This window comes from Tetrao urogallus, assembly GCF_951394365.1.
Source record: "Tetrao urogallus genome assembly, chromosome: 3".
In the NCBI taxonomy this organism is placed as follows: Eukaryota; Metazoa; Chordata; class Aves; order Galliformes; family Phasianidae; genus Tetrao; species Tetrao urogallus.
Window position 1 is genome coordinate 59,755,985 of NC_136815.1, and position 19,957 is coordinate 59,775,941.

Genomic DNA, 19,957 nt, shown 5'->3' on the forward strand with positions numbered 1-19,957 from the left:
ATTAGAAACTTATTGGTGAGCTAATTTTTGGCTACTGCCTTATTTCAAATTTCCTGATATCTAAAATAGAGCATTGCATATTCAGTGATCATTTAAAATACTCTTTTTCAACAAGTGAACAGAACTCTATTAGAGATGGATTGGAAGGAAATGTGTACTAAGCAAACCAAAAAAATTGTGAGAAATAACAATGCCTCTAATTAGACAGAGAGAGGCAGTGTTTCTTTCAACACAGCAGATCTGAGATCTGGAATCAAGTGGAAATCAAAGAGATGAATTACCTCAGTCTCTGTAAGAAGTCTGTGTGTAGCCAGTGAATTCTGGCAGTCTGTGCAAAACAGGCTGCAAAACCTCACTCTTGTTGACTTTCCATTGTGCTTCTGTCACATCAGAATGGACACATTCTACATCCCACCTCTATAAGAATGTCTCTAAACTTCTGAACTGCAGTGAACCTCCATCTGTTTCTCATTAGAAATCAGTGGTGCCTTTAATTCCAAAACAGAGACTCAGCAGTAATACTCTATCAGCTCAAGGAGACTAGAATCCAGTTCTTCTGTATCACAAGTGCTGATTAAACTTTGCCTGCGTTGTTTATTGTTTACTCGTCAAGTCACCTAAATCTCAGTGACCTATACATAATAATTTTTTTAATTGTCTTCAGACAGATGATTATAACAGCTAGGAGTCAGTTTAGTTTGATTATGGCTTAAAGGTGATGTCTTGGAAAAATTCCCTTTAGCAACTTTTTTTTTTTTTTTTTTTTTTAATGCAGAATTTGAAGTTTTCATTAGGTAAGTAGTGAAGTTATATTTCAACCCAAGTTCAAATAATAATCAGATGACATCTGTCCAACACAGCTGAATATTCGGTTTTTGAATTGTTCAGTTCTGAGCAAAATTCCCTAATTTTTATCCCACAAAAAATATCACATTCAATCCACTGAGGTGCAAACAACAGTAGAAAGCTAAGATTTCCCATAGATTTTAAATTGCTAACTGCTTTTGATGCTAGCGTTAAACGAATAGCTAAGCTTATTTAAAACATCATAGGAAACACCTGCTAACATTCACTTAGGTTTGAATTAGTGCTGTCATGTTTCTAAAATTCCCCTCTGAATTAGGCTGTCTTTTAGTCCATTTGTCTTTGAGTTACGTGCTATGTATCTTCTGTGTGTGTACGCCTGTGTGTGCAGGGAATAACCAGGTAAAATGAAAATGAGCATATGGAGGTCCTCAGGAAATTCCACAGCATATAATTCTAGGGTGCAACCAGAAAACCAGTACAGACATTAATGGCTTTCCCATCTACAGAAATCATTAGCAAATAGTATTCATGTCATAAGCACAATCAAAAATGAATATATGTTTTTCCCTCTGATACAATAGAAGCTCCCTTTAACAAACCTAAAGCCTTGCTCTGACTGATGTAAACTACTCAGCAAAATACAAAAGAGAATCACAAACCTGTCTGAAGTCACACCTCGGGGGGGGGGGGGGAATAAAAAACTTGACATATCTAAGTTATTGTGCTCTTAGACACACAGCTGTAGAAGTGCATGAGTCAACAATATATTTCATGACTAATAGCAAGCTTACTGACATATTGCCATGCACTAATATATAAGTGACCTACTTTGAACTGTCCTCTCCTGCTGGAACTCTCATAATTAATACATTTATACAACCATAAATACATAATCTCTTGGATTTCTCCAAGCTACAGAAAAATCCACCTTATTATTTCTGACATTAATGTACTTTAGAAGAAGCCTTCACTCCTGGAACTTGAATTACACAGGCTTCTTCAGTTAGTACCTAACAGCTGCTGTGGCAAGCTGTTGTGGCAGGCTCTTGTGTGCAAGAGATAGATCTACCATAAATCCTTCAGACTAGAACAGTACGGACAAGAGGACACCCTACCCACAGAGGTTTCTAGGATTTCTTTAGCTTCCTCTTAGGTATACAAACATGCAACAAAACCATAGAGGAAGGCAACAGCATACTAAGTGCAGTGGCCTTAGTGAGGTCAGTATCTTGCCTAGTACTGGGTTGGCAGACAGCTGTGACCAGGATACCTCAGATGGGCACATGAAGCCCAGCTATCAAAGATCTGTGGAGGATACAAGCCACAGAAGGAGTCTTCTTTATTTGCAGGAATGGAAAAATAGGAGATTATCTTTGTCAATCTATTTAAATGCTGGAACAAAAAGATCTATATACCAAGACTGATCAGAGATGAGAAAAATGAAAAAGAAATAATGGTTTCCATTTCCTTTTGGATGCAAACAGATATTGTTCCTTCCAAATATACTCTGCAATATCTCCTTTCCAAATTTTGCCAGCAACTATAACTGCTAAATAACAGCCAATACATGAGGCATATGAAGAAAACAGATTTTGAACATTTGCCTTTCTTTCTAGGTAACTTTGTCTGAGTGAAAACCAAAATACCAAAACTAAAGTCACAAAAATTTGCCTGTTTGTGATTCGTTGTGATTATTTATTTACTGAGCAGATACAAAAAAAGATCCATGTTTCACTCCTGCTTGTGCATGTTTGCAGTACATTCAAATGCACACAAAGACTGTGAAGACATATGTGGTGAAATTACACATACTGGTCTTACTACAGTTCTTTTACTTCACAGTCTCTCTCTTTTTTTTTTTTTTAATAGCATTTTCTGTCAGTAAGAGTATGTCAAATGTACAATAGTAAGAAAGTGAATGATGATTGTACAATTACCAATATTTTGGGTAGCAGAAATTTTAGAACTGTTTTGTTAGCCCACATAGGAACTGCTTAAATTTTTAATTCAAAGTAAAACATGCAAAAATACATACATTCATACATACATACCTACGCGCACACACACACAGACACCAGAACACAACTACTGGACATAATGCAAAACTAGAAGTTCTCTGCATCGTTGCTACATACGTACAAGTGTTTCTCAGGATCTGATATGAAGAGAACTGCTAAAGTTCAATAGAGTATTTAATTCCATTAGAAGAAAGCAACAATGAGAAGCTAACCATGAAGGCCATGCCCAAATTGCTCTGAAGTCAAGTGCAAAGTATTTTATTGAAACAGAAATGAAGCTAAGCATATGTAACTTCCCTTAAGGCTAAAAGTCTTTGCAAAGCTGAACCACATGAAGACACGCTTATACTCATATATTTTTATACAAATGTACTACATTTTTATTGTGATACAAAATTAAACATATTTACTTACACAGCAGAAAACTTTCACAGCCATTTCCTCATCAAACTGGCCAAGGATTATCCGAACGTCATTACCCTGTAGATTAAATAAGTTGCAGGGAAGTTAAATACAGATGCAGCCTTTCCAGAAACAACTTCAGCTGGCCATTGAAATCATATACAGAATTGAAACAGATCACAGCTGCAGGCAGGAAAATTCATTCAGAATTATTACATTTTCTACAAGTTCAAGATCTTGAAACTCTGCAAGAAGAGGGCAGCTGAGGTGTCTGAAGAAAACGATTAAGCAATAGAGCTAATGAGAAAAATAAATGTAATATTTATCTTGTCAAATATTACTATTCAAAGCCACTGAATTAGCAAATATTCTTTTGATGCCTTGCAAGATTTCTTCTTTTATTATTACTTTTGCCTATTAAAAACAGTTGAAAATACACACTTTTTACTGTTTATACAAATTAATAATGTGAAGATAAGAGAATTGGGATTCATAAGTGAGATAAAATGTGTTCACATTATATCATCTTCAGAAATTTTTAAAAGTTTTATTCATTCAACAGTTTCTCTACACTCATTGTAACACATTGCCAATCCCCCTTTTCCCAAGTTTCTCCACCTCCACGCATTAAAAAAAAAATTTCATCACACTTTGTGAATCTATGACTAAAGTCAAAAGACATCATTTTACTTTCATACTTTGCAATGCATTGACATAACATTCCTAAATTCAGAAGTATATGCAGCAAAATATTCCTTCAGGAATTAGGCTGCTATTCTTTCACATGTGAAAAATTAAGGGGAAACTTCTATAAAACAAAAAAAATTGCCTGGGTTCTCAGTAATAGGTTGAGCAAATGTGATTTGTCATTTATTTTATAAAATACTTTATTACTATTACTAAGAGCTCTTTCCCTCTCTAAGGAACAAGTGAAACAGATGATTCACTGTGTCTTTCAGTGGTGAAAACACTTCAGCTTTAATTAAATCAGTTTATCAAAGATTTTCAATTTAGGTAATTTGCATGTTTATTTCCTGGTCAGCATGAAATATTATGATGAAAAATGCAGAAAAAAATACTATAATGCCTCTGCAATTCAATGCATGAAATCTATGTAGGTTGATCCAAAACAATGCCTCCTGTTTATTTCCATGGAAATGACAAGAGACACAAAGAGCACAAAAACACGTCTGAGAGAGCAAATTTTTAGCTACGAAACACTGTTTTTCAACACAGTCATCACCATTAGCTAGGAATTTTCACCAGTGATGAGTAACATCCTGCATGAAGGAATTCAATGACACACCTTTGCTTCAGTGACACTTCCATGTCAGATATCATTCTGTCAGACTGCCCCTCTACTGCCATTTGTCTCATGGTAACAACATATAACGGGATACTGGTGGGAAGGTTCGACCTCTACTGCCATACCAATAACATCCTCCAATGATGTTGTGGGACAACAAAATAATATAGGAGGCATTACTTTTGGAGCACTCCTAGCGTGGTCATAAAATAATAAAATTCACCACATGCTTTGTTCATTCTGAACCTATGCATTTTAAATAAGTATATTTACCTTAGTTTTATAGCCAGGCACAGATTGATAAAGCAATATAAATCTTATTGAAATAGATTAGATTCTTTTAATACAAATCTAGTGAGGTCATGTGAAACTAAGCAAGCAAATCACATGAATCACGCTCATTGACAACCAGGGTATTACATTTTTTTGTAAGGACAAATAATAGATTTAGGACTTATGTGGAAAAAAGTCACACATCCACATTTTCTAATATTCACATTGTAGCAATCATTTTGGTCACTTTTGGAACTCTGTCTTCAAATTGCTTGACCTCCCTGAACACAAAACTACATATTTAATATGACTAGGAAAAGTTGGCTGAAAAAAGCAAGTGACACAGCAATGAATTATTAAAATTGAATAAATTACTTGCCATTTTTTCATTAACACGATTAGAATTAATTTTAAGAAAACTTTATATGCACTGCCTCATACTTTATGAGCACCAGAGAGAATAGGCTGGGTGTAGAGAAGTGCATGGGTATCACCACTGCTCACTGGCTGTACAACACTCAAACTGGTACCATGCCCTGGAGGAAGGCATTACTTCCACATGATTACCACATAAACCAGAGTACATTCCCCCCCAGGGACTATTCTATTGTTGTAAAGCGCTGTGAGAAGTATACAATCCATCCTATCTTTTTCCTAGAAATATCCTATCCTATTTCAATATACCTGCTGGCTGCAGGGATTGTCTTATACTAATTTCATCTTGCAATCACTTTGGCAATACAACTCAGACCCACGTCTTGTATGTTCAGACTCACAGAATTATAAAACCACAGAATATCCCAAGTTGGATGGGACCCACAAGGGTCACTGAATCCAACTCCGGGCTCCACACAGCACACACAAATTCAAACCCTATGTCTGACAACCACGTACAAGTGCTCCTTGAACTGTGGCAGCTTGGGGCCATTACCATTGTCCTGGGCAGCCTGTTCCATGCCCACCACCCTCTGGTGCAGAACTTTTTCCTAATCCCCAACCTGATGCTCCCCTGATATAGCTCCATGCTGTTCCCTCAGGTCCTGTCACTGTCAACAGAGAGCAAAACTCAGCTCTGCCCTCCGCTCCTCTCATGAGGAGTTGTAGTCCACCATGAGGTCTGTCCTCACTCATCTTAACCTTAGTAATAACCATTTGGAACACTGGAAGGAACTGAGAACCCACACATACTCTGTATTGGCCAGAAATGGATCCAGAAATGTAAAGCTGACACTCAATTTAAAAAATGGCTGGAGTGGGATCCAGTAAGAAAAAAAAAAAAAAGGCATAGGGAAAGAAGAGACATATCAAATAAGGAATCTGAGCAATGAGTACATATACGGTTTAGGTAAAGGGGGAGAAAAAAGCTGGGGAGGTAACAGTAATTAGGATTTTCAATTCTACAGCAAATTGTAAGCTTGATAAATAGTTATTAGAAAAATTAGGAAAACTGCAATCTCAGAAAGCAACCTTTTCTCAGGAGGAAATGGAAGACGAGTCTAGACAAAGGCGCCTAGAGTGAGATAATAAATCAGGGAAGCATAATGTAGCATAGGATAAGCAAGGAATTTTGAGTTCGACTTTCAGTGTAACACAGGGATGCTGCTGTGTTTAATGGAGAGTATGAGACTGTGGAGTCAAGCTGCCTGGGAGTATCTGCAGCTTCCTTATTTTATTTTTTTCCTATAGCTTTATAATCTATAATTTTAGCTGGTTAGTCAAGTAGTGGAAATGATAAGAGATTCCCCTTGTTTACAAACTATGCAGATATCAATACAATGATACATATGTAAAAGGAAATTCTTTAGGAAAGTCTGCGCAATAGCTCTTCATCTTCCATGCATAACATTTTTCCTCTGTGCATGGAAGACAAAAAACATAATAAATGTTCAGATCCGTTTGAAGCAAGGATTGGGTCTGGTCTGCTGTCTCTGTCCTGTAGAAATCCTAAAGCTTCAAATTCTTGTGGCTGCACATAATTCATCAATAAATCATGTAATTTTTTTTTTCCATATGGTAAAGGAAGGCTGCAAAGCAGTTTATCAGAAGTAGGTTCATTTCAGTGGTCACGGCTCAGGACATATGTCCATATTATAGCCTTATGTAATGATAAACATCAGATACTGGGACATAATTTTTTCCTTCTCTTGGTCAGATTGTTAAATCAACTAATATCATTTCCTTGCATATTTGCACTATTTCTTTACATCAATCCCTTGAAAACTGATGTAAGTTACACAACTCTCGTGTAGGGTTCAAAGGGATCACCCAATGGAGCACAGCAAGTGCCAAGTATTCTTCTCACAGAGTTCTACATTGGTTGTCTAGAACTAAAGCATACTTGACAGAATGTTTTAAGTCATGGCACTGGGCAGGTGATCAATTAGATGATTCAAAACATCGCGGAGGGAAGGCAACTCAAAAAACTGTGCTTACTTCAGAAGACATGAGTTTAGACCATTTGCCATATAGCGAGCTGTCATAGTTACTCTTCCTAGAGATCACAGCTGCAACATTGGCATTTAAGCTTTGTCCCTCAGTAAGCAATACATATCTTTCCACACTTTGAATTGAAGTTCAAACAAACATAAAAAAAAGAAAAAAAATTCATTTAACCATAGCTGTAGAGAACTAACCATAAAAACATATTTTATAAAGACAACAGCACAGCCCTAAAAGGAAATCTCTCTCCTGTTTCCTTCTTCTTTACAGGTGAGGATATTATTCATCCACTAAGTTTGAAGTGTTTTTGATACTACTGGCAGCTGGCATAGTGAACCCTGAAGACAGTGCGAGTCAAGATATCTAAGATGATCTATTGAGAGATGAAGAAAATGTTGCCTACTCCACTGCAATTTTTAATACTCCAGATATGAGGCACTCTTTAGCTTCTTCAGCTTTTGAGTGCAGCATATTATGCTGGAATAGGCAATTTTCTTTTCTTTTTTTCAGCCTGCAGAGCTTCCCTCCTGCAATCAGATTTTAATCTGTCTCATTTCTAATGAATAAAACCACATTGTTGTATTATACAGCTTTCGAGAGAAGGATTGCTACAATACCTCATCTGTCAGGAAGAGTCAACGCTTTGGCAGGAAATATCTAAATTGCACTGTTCAGATACTCTGTCATATTCTCTACTGTATATCTGACAGTCAAGATGTTATCAATAAATCTACTCTTAGCTGGGTAACTTTGCCCATACAGGCATCCATATGTTCTGCCTCCTAAATGCCTGGATGTCCATTTGCATAACTACAGGTGAGTCTCTAACTTAAGCTATGGAATTACTGATAGAGAAGGTAACTAGGGGATTTCAGCTCCCACCAGCACAACATGATGACAAAACTTGATATCTATGTAAGCATGCATGTTACTCAGTTAGACTGAGGCAGCATCCAAACCTATTCTTGGCCTAAGTTTTAAAAATTCAAGGAATTTTTTGTTAAATGGAGATCATGTTTGGTCAGCATTCAAAAAAACCTATTGTATTTGGGAAATCAGAAGCAAACTATCACATTGAACTTTAATTTATTTTGTCTTATGTGCAAGACACAAGGGAGCTGGAAGCAAAAGTGTTGATCATTCAACAAGATGATGCATGCTTACAACCTCATGGCATATTTAAGACGATGTACAAATGCACATCCTTCAACATCCTCTTCTCTGAGCTACAAAAAATGAGTTTAAACAATATTCTTAAGTGTAAATTTACTTTCTAACTGTGATTCAAAGAAACTAGAGTCAATATGTAGTAAAACTTAGGGTGTTACCATGGAAAATATAGAAAATATATTTCTGCAAATCATAGTAGATATTTCTATTTTGTATTGCATAAACATTCATTTCATTAATTTAAATGTACCTATGGAAAGAAAAAGTATTTCATGTCTGTTTTTCTTCACAATTACAATAAGCAGACACCAGTTTACCTACAGTAAATTTATATTTCCTTAATGGAAAGAATGAACATTTTCAGAATTGGACAGGTAAACTGTGCCTGACATGTATACCTAAGGACAAATGACCATATAAAGAATAAGTAACTGTGTGTATATATATATATATATATATGCTTATTTATTTTTGTAATTAATGATTTTTAAGAGGAAACCAAGGGCTTAATTTAATATGGTTTGATAGATTAATCTGATCTTTCCTATACATTAAGATTAAGATAGCTGGCTTTGAATTTCTTAGCTTACTGATACCAGGGGTTAAATACCTGGCCAAAAATGTCGACTTTGCTGATAACACATACTGGAGTCTTTTCAAAGACAGACAGGAAACACAAACTTAGACCAGACAGCTGTGAATGGTTACACATAAACCTGATGTTTATCTAGTTATACTTTAAGCATTCAAGCTTTCAAGCTTGCATCTCTATTATGCAAAAATAAGAATGAAGCCTTAGTTTACCATGCTTCTGACCTTTTTCAGTTAGTCTCAGTACTTGCCTAAACCTATATAAGCTGATATCTTTGTTCAAATTTCAGTATTTAAATAGTGTTCCATTTATTAGGTTTTTTTTTTTTTTTTTCCTGCCTTTCTACACATATTCAAATATCGGCAGGGTTGCAGCTTTAACTCTATACTTTATACACCAGATGCAAGCTAAGATTTGATCTTCACTATTTAAAAATGCTTTCTCTTGCAACTTGAATATTTTTTTATGCTCACATGCAGTGTAAGATTCATATCTCCAATGGCTAATTCATGATTGATTGCACTTCATAATATTGCTAAAATATTGTTTTAATTTGAGCAGATGCCAAGAACCTAAAAAATCATTACAATAAGAGAAAGATGTTAAGTTATTCTGCTATCAAGTTTAACTTTCATTTCTTTCCTACAATTCATATGCAATAATGCAAATGATTATAAGCAAATAATTCAATCTAGAATGTAATGAAGCTGATGCAAAGATGCTCAATGCTTTCTCTACATATAATTCACCTTAAAAAGGCTCTGAGCCTAAAACTCAAGAACTTTCTCACATATATGACTAAGACTGATGCTTTGGGTAGAGATAGTAAGCCAGCAAAAACTTGTTTTACTTTCTGTCCTTATCTGGAACTATAAAAACCTTTATCACATGAACATTTATTGAATTAAGCAGGAGTAGGCCCTCAAAATGCCATTTGTTAACCTTATTAACTACATACTACAGTATTCTTATGCAAATTTTGGTTTATTATTCCTCTTCAGAGGAAAAAAAAATCAAATGCCACAACACAATCAGTACTTTATTTCTGAAGCAGCAGCACATACCTTAAGCTTCTTTACGCTTGTGCAAGGGTCATTGGAGAAACTCTCAGTATCTGAAATTTCAATATCTTCACCATACAGAACACCAGTCAGATCATTCCTCACCTGTTAGAAGTTGAGAAAAAGGCAAACTAGTAAACTGAGACTCAGTGAGAAGGAAGCAGATGGACTATATTCATTAAGCAATGGTTTGAACGATGATATACTTGTTCCAATTCTTTTCAATTTCATTTGAAAACTAATCAAGCTCCTATTCTTTTACCATTATAATCTACTATCAATCAGTCTACTGGATCAAAAGCTTTTATTACAGATGATGAAAAATGCACAATGGGTTTCCACTTTGCAACGTGAGGGAGGACAATGCTTGTGAATTTCTAGTGGTTCTAACACCAGAAGTTTTCATGCAGCCAAAGCAATTACTGAGACCATATAAAGGGGAAAGACTTATCAAGAAAACTCTTACATATTGTTGATTTTGTGGACTGACTTGAAAACCTCTGCAGTTGGCCCTAGAATGAACCAATAGAACTTAGTGCATGTTGCTTAGAGGTTGATAAAGCCTGATGAATTCCTCTGAGCCATCCTCCTTTCTTTCAACATGCATGTTTCCATGGAACAGCATGTTTTGCTTAAAGGTGACATAAGCAATCATGTTATAAACAGATTTTCTCATTTATTCTTATGGTGGCAAGCCTTTGTCCTCTTTGAGCTGCTTAAGAGCACAAAGAAGCCAGAAAACACAAAACAATATGGTTACAGATTTAGGGTGTTCTTTTTTTTTTTTTTTAATTTTTAATTTAACTACTTCAAATGTTTCTATCTTAATCACTGATGGTTTTCCTCCAACCACATGACTCCAAAAACAGAGCTTCACTTTACTATTCCTAATACATGAGCAAAATAATTTTAGCTGGAGATAATATGGTTACAGACTGAAGTGAAGAAAGAGGCACTCTAATATTGCTTTAATACAATTATCACCACATCAGCACATTTATTTCATTGATCGTCTTTTTTGTTTTTAATTATATCAGAAACAGGAGAAGCAAATCACAGTGTAAGAGAAATAAAGAACAAGCATCATATAAAAACACAGGAAATACAATGTTTGGAAGAGAAATATATGTGACACTGTATAGGAAAATGTAGAATTGTATAAATTGTTTGCTGATACTTTCCAATAACCCTCTGTACAGATCTGTAGAATTATATCTTTCAAATCTCTCTCCTAACAGTCCATTTCCTTAACCTCCTTTGGAAGACAAGCACATGCACAGTGAACAATCAAAAAACATATGGTATATATTTTCATGGACAAGAAAAAAAATGGAAATGGTATCTGTACTTCAGCAATGGAAACTTTTCCATTAGAATGTAGATAAATGTAAAATTTATATTGTGAGAAGACACTCTGGCCATCTGAAAACAAGACCCAAGTTTTGCTGCATTTCCTCTGCAGAAAGCCTGTCAAACTCAGGATATATAGTAAAATTCAGAGGGTGCAATGGGACATGATTTTTGACAGGGGAGGCACCTCAGTTCAACTGGGAACTTTACAAACTCATCTCTTGATTATCCTTCTGCTTTTCTTTAATGACTGTAACTGTCTCACAGATCTATGCATGCTAGTGGTTCTGTTGGGTGTATTTTATATTTGTATACTACTGAGAAAGAACAATGTAACTACTTTTGGTACTTTACTATTAGATCTTAGCACAGTTTTTGGTTAAAAGGAGGACATTTTGTACTCTCTGAAAATTTCCCTTTAAGACGCTTGTGTCAAGTTTCTTGGTAGACCGATGAAGTACTTCCTAAATAACATTACTAGAATTACTATTTATTGTCTTTATGGGGACAGAGGGGAGATTTAGACTAGATATATGGAAAAATTATTTTTACAATTAGAGTGGTGAGGAACAGATTGCCCAAAATGGTGGTGGAAGCCTAATTCTTGAAGACACTCAAGATCATCTGCTCTGAGCAGCCTGATCTAGCTGTAGGTGTCCCTGTTCATTGCAGGAGAGTTGGATGAGATGACCTGCGAGGGCTCCTTCCAACTCAAACAGTTGCATGATTGATTCTATTACTTCTTTCCCAGCCACAGCTTCATTATAACACTTTTAGCCATGTTTCCAAATTATATTGTTGTTTTGTCAGTTTTTTCACAAGAACTAGGAAAAGTGAACATATAGAAAATTACTTTATTAACAACTAATCAGCATTACAAAAGTAACAGTCAGAACGTGTCCACCAAGATTGGAACTATATCCTTCATCCTGTTGTGATGTTACAGTTAGCTTTTAAGCACATTCTGTGAAAGAGTAATCACTGACCAAAACAAACAAACAAACAAATAGCTTTTCTCATAGTATACTGGTAAAATGAGTGATGTTTTCATTTCAGTAATCCCATTAACTGCTCCTTATCACAGATGCACAGAATGGCTTGGATTGTGAGGGAAATTTCACCAGTCCCAATCTCTGCCAAGGGGCAGGGCTGCCCACCATGAGCTCAGCTGCCCAGGGCCCCATCCAGCCTGGCCTTGAGTGCCTCCAGGGATGGGGCACCACAGGTTCTCTGGGCAGCTGTGCCAGCACTTCACCATCCTCTGAGTAAAGATTTTTTCCCAACTTCTAACTTATTTTTTTTTTCTATTTCAGTTTACAGCCATTTCCTCTTGTCCTATCACTACCAGACTCTGTAAAATGTCATCCTCTCCTCCTGTTTATAAGCTCCCCTCAAGTGCTGGAGGACACAATGAGGTCTCCCTGAAACCTCCAAGATAAAGAAGTCCAATTCCCTCAACCTTTCTTTATAGGAGAAAAGTTCTTACCATACGCTTCATTCTTGACACAAAGTAAAACTATGAATAAGAATAATGAATAAGAATAAAATAAGAATTTATACTGCCGCCATTTTTTTCCTAAAATGCTTAATGTTGTTTGTTTGTTTTTTTTTTCCCCCCTCTTTCAATACTGTGATCACACATCTGACAAATCTAATCTTGTGCTTTAATCTTGGGGTATTTTTGCTATATTTTTCACTTTTTGCTTTCTACTTCCCATGTTCATGTTCTTTACTTTCTAAATATTCTAAATATCAGTTGATACAGTATTGGAACTTGTGCTTGTCTTCTTAAAGAAGTCTTTTAATCCTTCCAAAGAATTTTACTATGGATTCTACTGATTTGGATATGGGTCTGCCATTGGAATTCAAAAAGCCTGGCACCAATTCTGCTGTGAAACTGAGAATTCAAAATGATATGCATTTTTCTTAAGCAGATGATTCTGTGACAGGTCTGAGGACAAGCTGGAAAATTAGTCTGTGTGTTCACATCAGGCACAGCTGTGATGGAGACAAACATGAGCACTCCTGCAGAACAACTAGGGCAGGGACTGGAATGCGTATCACTATCAGGATAAGCATTTTGAGGTCAGCAGTAATTGTTTAATTCTACCAACTCTTAGTAAAGGAAATATTAAGTAAATTAATTAATTAACACCACACTTTTACTTAATTATTGAGTAGTATAGGATAACTTTAGCTGGAGGAAACTGATGTATAAAGCTATGCATTAAATTCTGGTGGGGATTTGGAGTTTGTAATTAAACCTTACCTTGACTTAAAAAAAAAAAAAAGGAGTATGATAGTTCCATGTTGCTTCTGTACGTTGTTAACAATTTAATGAAGGCTGTACCTCTTTGTCTCTTTACAACATTATACATTTTAAGGAAAACAATATTTCATTTTCCCAAAATGGGGAATATCAGATTTGATAGTCAAAAAAAGCTGCTGACAGACCCTAGTCCTTTACTCACTGTAAAAAAAGAGATTGCTCCTATACTGTTCTTCATGAAAAGCTGGATGAATTGGTATTTCACTCTACTACATTTTTAATAGGTATAGCAATCTTCAAAAATTTTTAGGGGATAAATATGCTTACCCAGAAACAAGCTCCAAAAAAAAGTTTTTTAAATGTATGTAAGAAACACAGTTGCAGGAAAAAAAGTTGGCCCTGGAGCTTGAGGCAATGGATAAGACGCAAGGGAACTGGTTTCTACTCCTCAGTCTGCCAGAGCTGTTCTGTGGTACAGCTCATGACCTAAATAAGATTTTAAAGTTTGCTACCAACTTTGGCTGTATTTCTTTTCTCAGTGTGGATGGTAGCAATACTTGCCTACCTCATAGCTGCTGTATCAAATTCAGTGATGTTTGAGAGGCAAACAACAAAGTCCCTGACCCTGCACCTGTGAAGGAAGAAATACAGGGGTTTTGAGGAGCCAAGAATTCATATTGAAAAGGAAGAAATGAATTTCTTTAATCTCTAGAAAATTGAGAGAGTTGAAAGAATTACTACATGGGCTGTAAAAGCAATCAGTACAGATGAGACCAGACTACAACATTATTATGGCCTGTATCAGGAAGTTTATGTATGGGTTTACATTTAAGGAAAGAAAACAAATGTTGGAAACCATATGGGTAGGCTGCTCCCTAAGAAAGAGAAAAGCAAGTGCCATTACACAGCAACTGGACCAGGGGCTTCCCCTGCCAGGGCTCCATCTCTCAGTGCCATAGCAAGGGGAGAAGGACAGATTTGGAAACAACCATCATTTTCTACCATCAGTCTAGACCATCAGACAAATTCGGAGTCCAAGGTAAAGCTGGAAACAATCTACATGTCAGAGACAGATTTAGATCTGGTGAAAGAAAGCTGGGTCATGTATAGTTGGTGGTTGTTGGGCTGCTCCATACTGAGAAGACAGGTCTGAGGACAAGCTGGAAAATTAGTCTGTGTGTTCACATCAGGCACAGCTGTGATGGAGACAAACATGAGCACTCCTATAGAACAACTGGGGCATGGGGAGGTAGGGCTGGGAGAACCCTGATCTACTGGTCAGGTGCAGAAAATGGCTATTGGTACTTTCAGACTGCTAACAGTAGATTTCAATTGTTGGCATGTTTTTGACTTCCAGTATGATAACAACAGTGACACACATACTATATTTTAAATGGACAGATATTACTGTTTTCAGTGGGATTATTTGCACAAGCATGTTCTCACCAGAAATACGTAGCTAGTATCCATTTTGCCACAGTACTTCATTTTTATCATGACAATTCTATCCCTATTCCCCACAAAATAGTAAAGAAAGGAGATATTCCCACTTAATTGTCAGTCTAGTGGTGGTAGTTTAGATTCAATGGTCTCTACTGATTAATATTTCAAACTAGGTTTCATATTAGATATTTAAAGGTATGGTTTGCTCATTTAATCCTAATTGCTAGCTACAAAATAAATCGACTAATTTTTGTATTAATCATACTACTTTACTTTTAATGGCTATATTCAATGATCTTTTGGTTCACTGAAGCTGCATGTATGTCCTGCAAGCTAAGTCCTTATTGCTCAGGGCAGTCTAATCCTACCAGATATTGATCATAAGAGATTCCTAATAAAAGAGAACTAGTCAGATCATATGGATTATGCAGTCAGATATTTTACTAAGATTATATGCTGCAGAGATTTATACTGTGTACTTTAAAATGTAGTATTGTCAGTAATACGGAATAGAAACGTATATGTATAAAACAAGTGCATGAATTAAAAGGAAATAAGCCATATTTCATCATTACATTGACCAAGCAGAAATTGTTAATAATTGTAATGGATAGATTACATCTTAGGATATACAAGCCATTATAAGCAAACATTACTGCTATTTCCATGACGATGAAATATCACTCATAATTAGAGGTTTAGGAGAAGAGAGATTGTATAGTGCTAATACTTCTCATTACCCTTAAAAATAGGATAAAATCAAGGTGTTTCATAGATACAACATTTGGGATTGCAAAAAAGAAAGAGCAGGTAGAACCTTATTTTGAGCAAAACAAAATCAAGAGCATGCAGAAACTGAAATAGTAAAATATTTTAGATATTAGGAATAGAGACTCACATCCATGAAAAATAATTTTTTAAATAAGTATCTTTCTGCGCAAAAGAGAAATACCAATGGAAATGCATTGGATTTCCTTTTTTTGTTATTGAATGAGATTTCACATAAAGCTTATAGAATAACTTATAGCTGATGCTTATTTAAACATAAGCTTCTATAAAGTCAAGATAAAATATAATTTCTCCCTATGTTCACCAAGGTAGAAAATTTTTATTCTTATGCTTTTTGGTCACAGAAGCTAACAGTAATCATGAACTCTCATGTTATTTCCAGTAGCTGTAATAAAAAAGATAAATAGCAATTAAAGGTTGTTTTTGTAGGAGAGAATGCCCCTCTGCTGCCATCTGGCACATGGCAACAAAATATAACGGAACATTAGTGGGAAGGTTCAACCTCTGTTACCATACCACCAACATTCGCCTCTGATGTCATGGGCCAATATCATAAAACAGGAGGCATTACATTTCAAGCAGCCCTTGTAAAAATAGTTCAAGATTTCAGGAACACTGATGAACAGAACTGAAGAAGCAATCATGCACAAAACACAATTCTGGCTCCCTGAATGTGATATACCTTCTTGAAAACTGAAGGCTGTGAGGGCTACCAAATAAATAGAACAACATTTTTCTAGAAGCTTATCAGACTTGGCTCCTACAAATCGTAAACCAAAAGCAAAGGGTCTGGAGGGTGTAACATTATATAATAACATTTTTCATGTCAGGTATTATGAATGTAAATGGGGCCATATTTAGAAGAGATTATTTAATAATTTGCAAACCAATGCCAGAAGCACAAGTAATAAGCAGGGAATTAGAACTGCTTGTTTGTTAAAGCAAGTGAATATAATAGGAGTACTCTAAGTTGGTGCAAGCAGACATGCAACAAGGACTGCTCATATTATTGGAGGGGATACAGAGGCAGAGAAATACAGGCATTCCATATTGTTGTCTGTGTAATTAAAAGCACAGTATGTAAAATACAGAATGTGTCTTCTGATCAAAAAAAAGAAAAAGAAAAATGTTTTCACAAGTATTAGTATACGTGTTTTGATAACCAAAACTACTTAAAAAATTATTTTTAAAAATGTCTGGAATACATGGGAAATCTGCTTTACGTGTGTGAGTTTCCTAATACAGATAAGGAAGTATGGACAGAAAAAGGTGGAAAGTATCACACTATCAGAAAAGAAGTCACAGCTTAGAAAAGTACCACGAGTTTCTTCTGAAGCACAAGCTATTACTCCACTCTCTGTAGTGTACACCACTTCTGTAATGGTTTCTTGTGGAAAAGAAACAGTGAATATTGAACCAAAGTTATGGACTTTCTCAACACTAGCTATATTATTAAAGGTGGACTAAAAATAGTATACATCAGCAATTCCTACACACTCATACATTTCAAACATATTTACTACTCAGAGTTACTCAGGGGGAATTCAAACAGAGAAAACTGAACAACAGCTATTAAGAAAACGTTATCATTATCAAAAGGTCTATGATGTATAACTATAAAAGAAAGTGTTTTTATGTAAAATTCTCACTGATGAAGCAAATTTAAACTAACACTTTCACTTTCACTAAGAACATTTATGCATTCAGTTTCTCAATCTGTGATAGATTAAATACTTTATTCCAACATTATGTAGGAAAGATGTCACATAGAAATTGCCGAAGTCAAGTGAGCATTTCTAAGGGATGAGCCATATCATCCACAAATAAATATCTAAAAGACGTAGGATGAATTGCACCTTGGAAGTATCTCCCTCTTTTTTTCCATTAACTGTAACTAGTGCTTGGATGACTCTCAGAAATAGAGAGGCACTGACAGCTTCAGACTGCAGCTGAACCTCAGGTCTCAAAACCTAACATTGCTTAAAATGTTCTACTACCTGTAGTAACCATTGAAAGTTAGAAACCTTAAAGATCCCTTACCTTCAAAAAACATTATTAGGAAAAGGTCAGAAGTGTGTGCTACTTGCATAATTTCTCTGTCCAGCCAAACATCCACTGAGGGAGAACATACAAGCTGTAAAACTACTTCTTGGCTTGTAGGAGAGATTAGTACAACCTGTTTTCTGAAAAACTTGGAAATCTTTATTGACCTTGAAATTTTTTCTTGGTTGTTTCAAATAATCTGGGTCAAGTTAGAAATTTTACCATGTGCTCTGTTGCTGCAGTTACTTCCTGTACTGGGCTTATGTGGCAGGGTTTTGCAGTGGAGTGGCTGCAGGAGTGGCCTCTGTGGTGGCAGTCTAGTCCTGAAGGAAGGACTCCATTGTACTAACTCGTGTTGGAGAAAGTTCTGGAGAAGCTGTGGGAAATCCATACAAGATCAGTTTGGGAAGGATGGCACCCTGTGGGAGGGACCCCATATGAAGCAGGGTAACAGGGTGACCATGAAGAAGCAACAGAGATGAAGCATTATGGACAGATCACAGCCCCATTCCCTGTTCCTCTGCACTGCTTGGGGCAAGATGGGTAGAAAAGGGTAGAAGACAGGGAGGTATTTTTAGTTTGTTCCAGTCTGTTAGCAATAGCCAATAAATTACAATAATATGACTTATGTTGAGTCTCTTTTGGCCATGACAGTAATTGTTGAGGGATTTCCATGTCCTAATCTCAAACCACGAGATTTTCTTCCATTGCACATTCTGTCCCTTTTCTGTTGATTAGGGAATTGAGAGAGTGGAGTTGTGGTGCTGAGCTACCAGTGCGAGTGAAGCCACCACATTTGCTAATGGTTTAATTGCATCAAACTATGTCAGTATTTACGAAAACTTCAGTACCCAAGAGTCAATCTGTTATCAGCTGAAAACTATGAATAGAACATACAGTAGGGGATTAAAAAAATAAATGTTTACCTAAAACAAAATTCAATGTCATTTTGATGAAAGGGAAGTTATAGAAAACATACCTGCGAGAATACAGACAATAGGAAATTATTATTATTTCAATAATCCTTCAAAATAGCAAACCACGTTTCTCAGACTTCCTAAATGCAGAAAGGCCAGCAATATCATGTTAAGATTTAATCCTGTACTCTGCATGAACTCTGGGAATATTTATCCTTATTGCAGTACACTGCAGTATTTGGGCTTTAGGCTCTTTTGGGGTTGGCAGGACGGGCTTGGATGAGATTTGAGAGGAGTTTAATGAATAACACAATTAACTAGCTTTTGTCACTGGGATTATTAACTGAATAAAAGCTAACTTACTGACCCAAATTCCTCTTTTCTACACTTGTAGGAGCTACTAATCTGATCTGTCAAAATCCTTCAGCAACCACTCTCTGTGACAAATATCTTCACATTATTCCTTTTTATAAAGTGGAGAAACAAAATATTTTTGCATGTATTTCTGAAGCACAATCTCGTTTTGTATCCTCTGTATTCTTTCCAAAGAAGGAATGTGAATCTGATTATAATTATTGGCATCAAGAGTTTGCACTCATTCATCTACATTGCAGATAGCACAGAGTTATGAGACTGTGAGGAACTGAGATTCTGTCAACACTTCACAACAATCTCTTTCATTCTCACTTTCAAGCCCACAATCCAAGAGGTTGAAATCCAGTTTCAGGAGCAAGTAGTCACAATGGGGACTACATCTCTCCCTTTAGATCTCCTCACATTATACCTCGCATTCTAATTAACACAAATAATATCTTCCAAGCTAGATGAATTGCTACACAAGCTGGGAAAAAAAGATCTTCCCCAGGCACCCTACACAAAAGACTTTTGTAAATACAATCTATAAATCCCAATCAGTACTCCTCAAAAAAGAAATAATTTATATTTCATCCATTATAGGACTCATCTCTGTACTCTGATCTCTATATTTTACGCTGCTTTGTACAGTGCTGTAAATTTTCTGATAAAACTTGATAAGCTAAATTATATTGTATTGTAAAAAAGGTACAAGTGCAAACAA

At 35.9% G+C, this 19,957-nt stretch overlaps 1 protein-coding gene across 1 annotated transcript in view; it reads right to left on the reverse strand.

Annotated features, from left to right (window-relative positions):
* Nucleotides 1-19,957, reverse strand: part of GABBR2 (gamma-aminobutyric acid type B receptor subunit 2) — a gene marked incomplete at both ends in the record, with an annotated part of 442,331 nt that overhangs the window by 223,556 nt on the left and 198,818 nt on the right. Inside the window, 2 exons of the mRNA XM_079533247.1 lie at nt 3,240-3,305; nt 10,072-10,173. Coding sequence (XP_079389373.1) covers nt 3,240-3,305; nt 10,072-10,173 — 168 coding nt within the window. The remainder of the gene's footprint in view (nt 1-3,239; nt 3,306-10,071; nt 10,174-19,957) is intronic.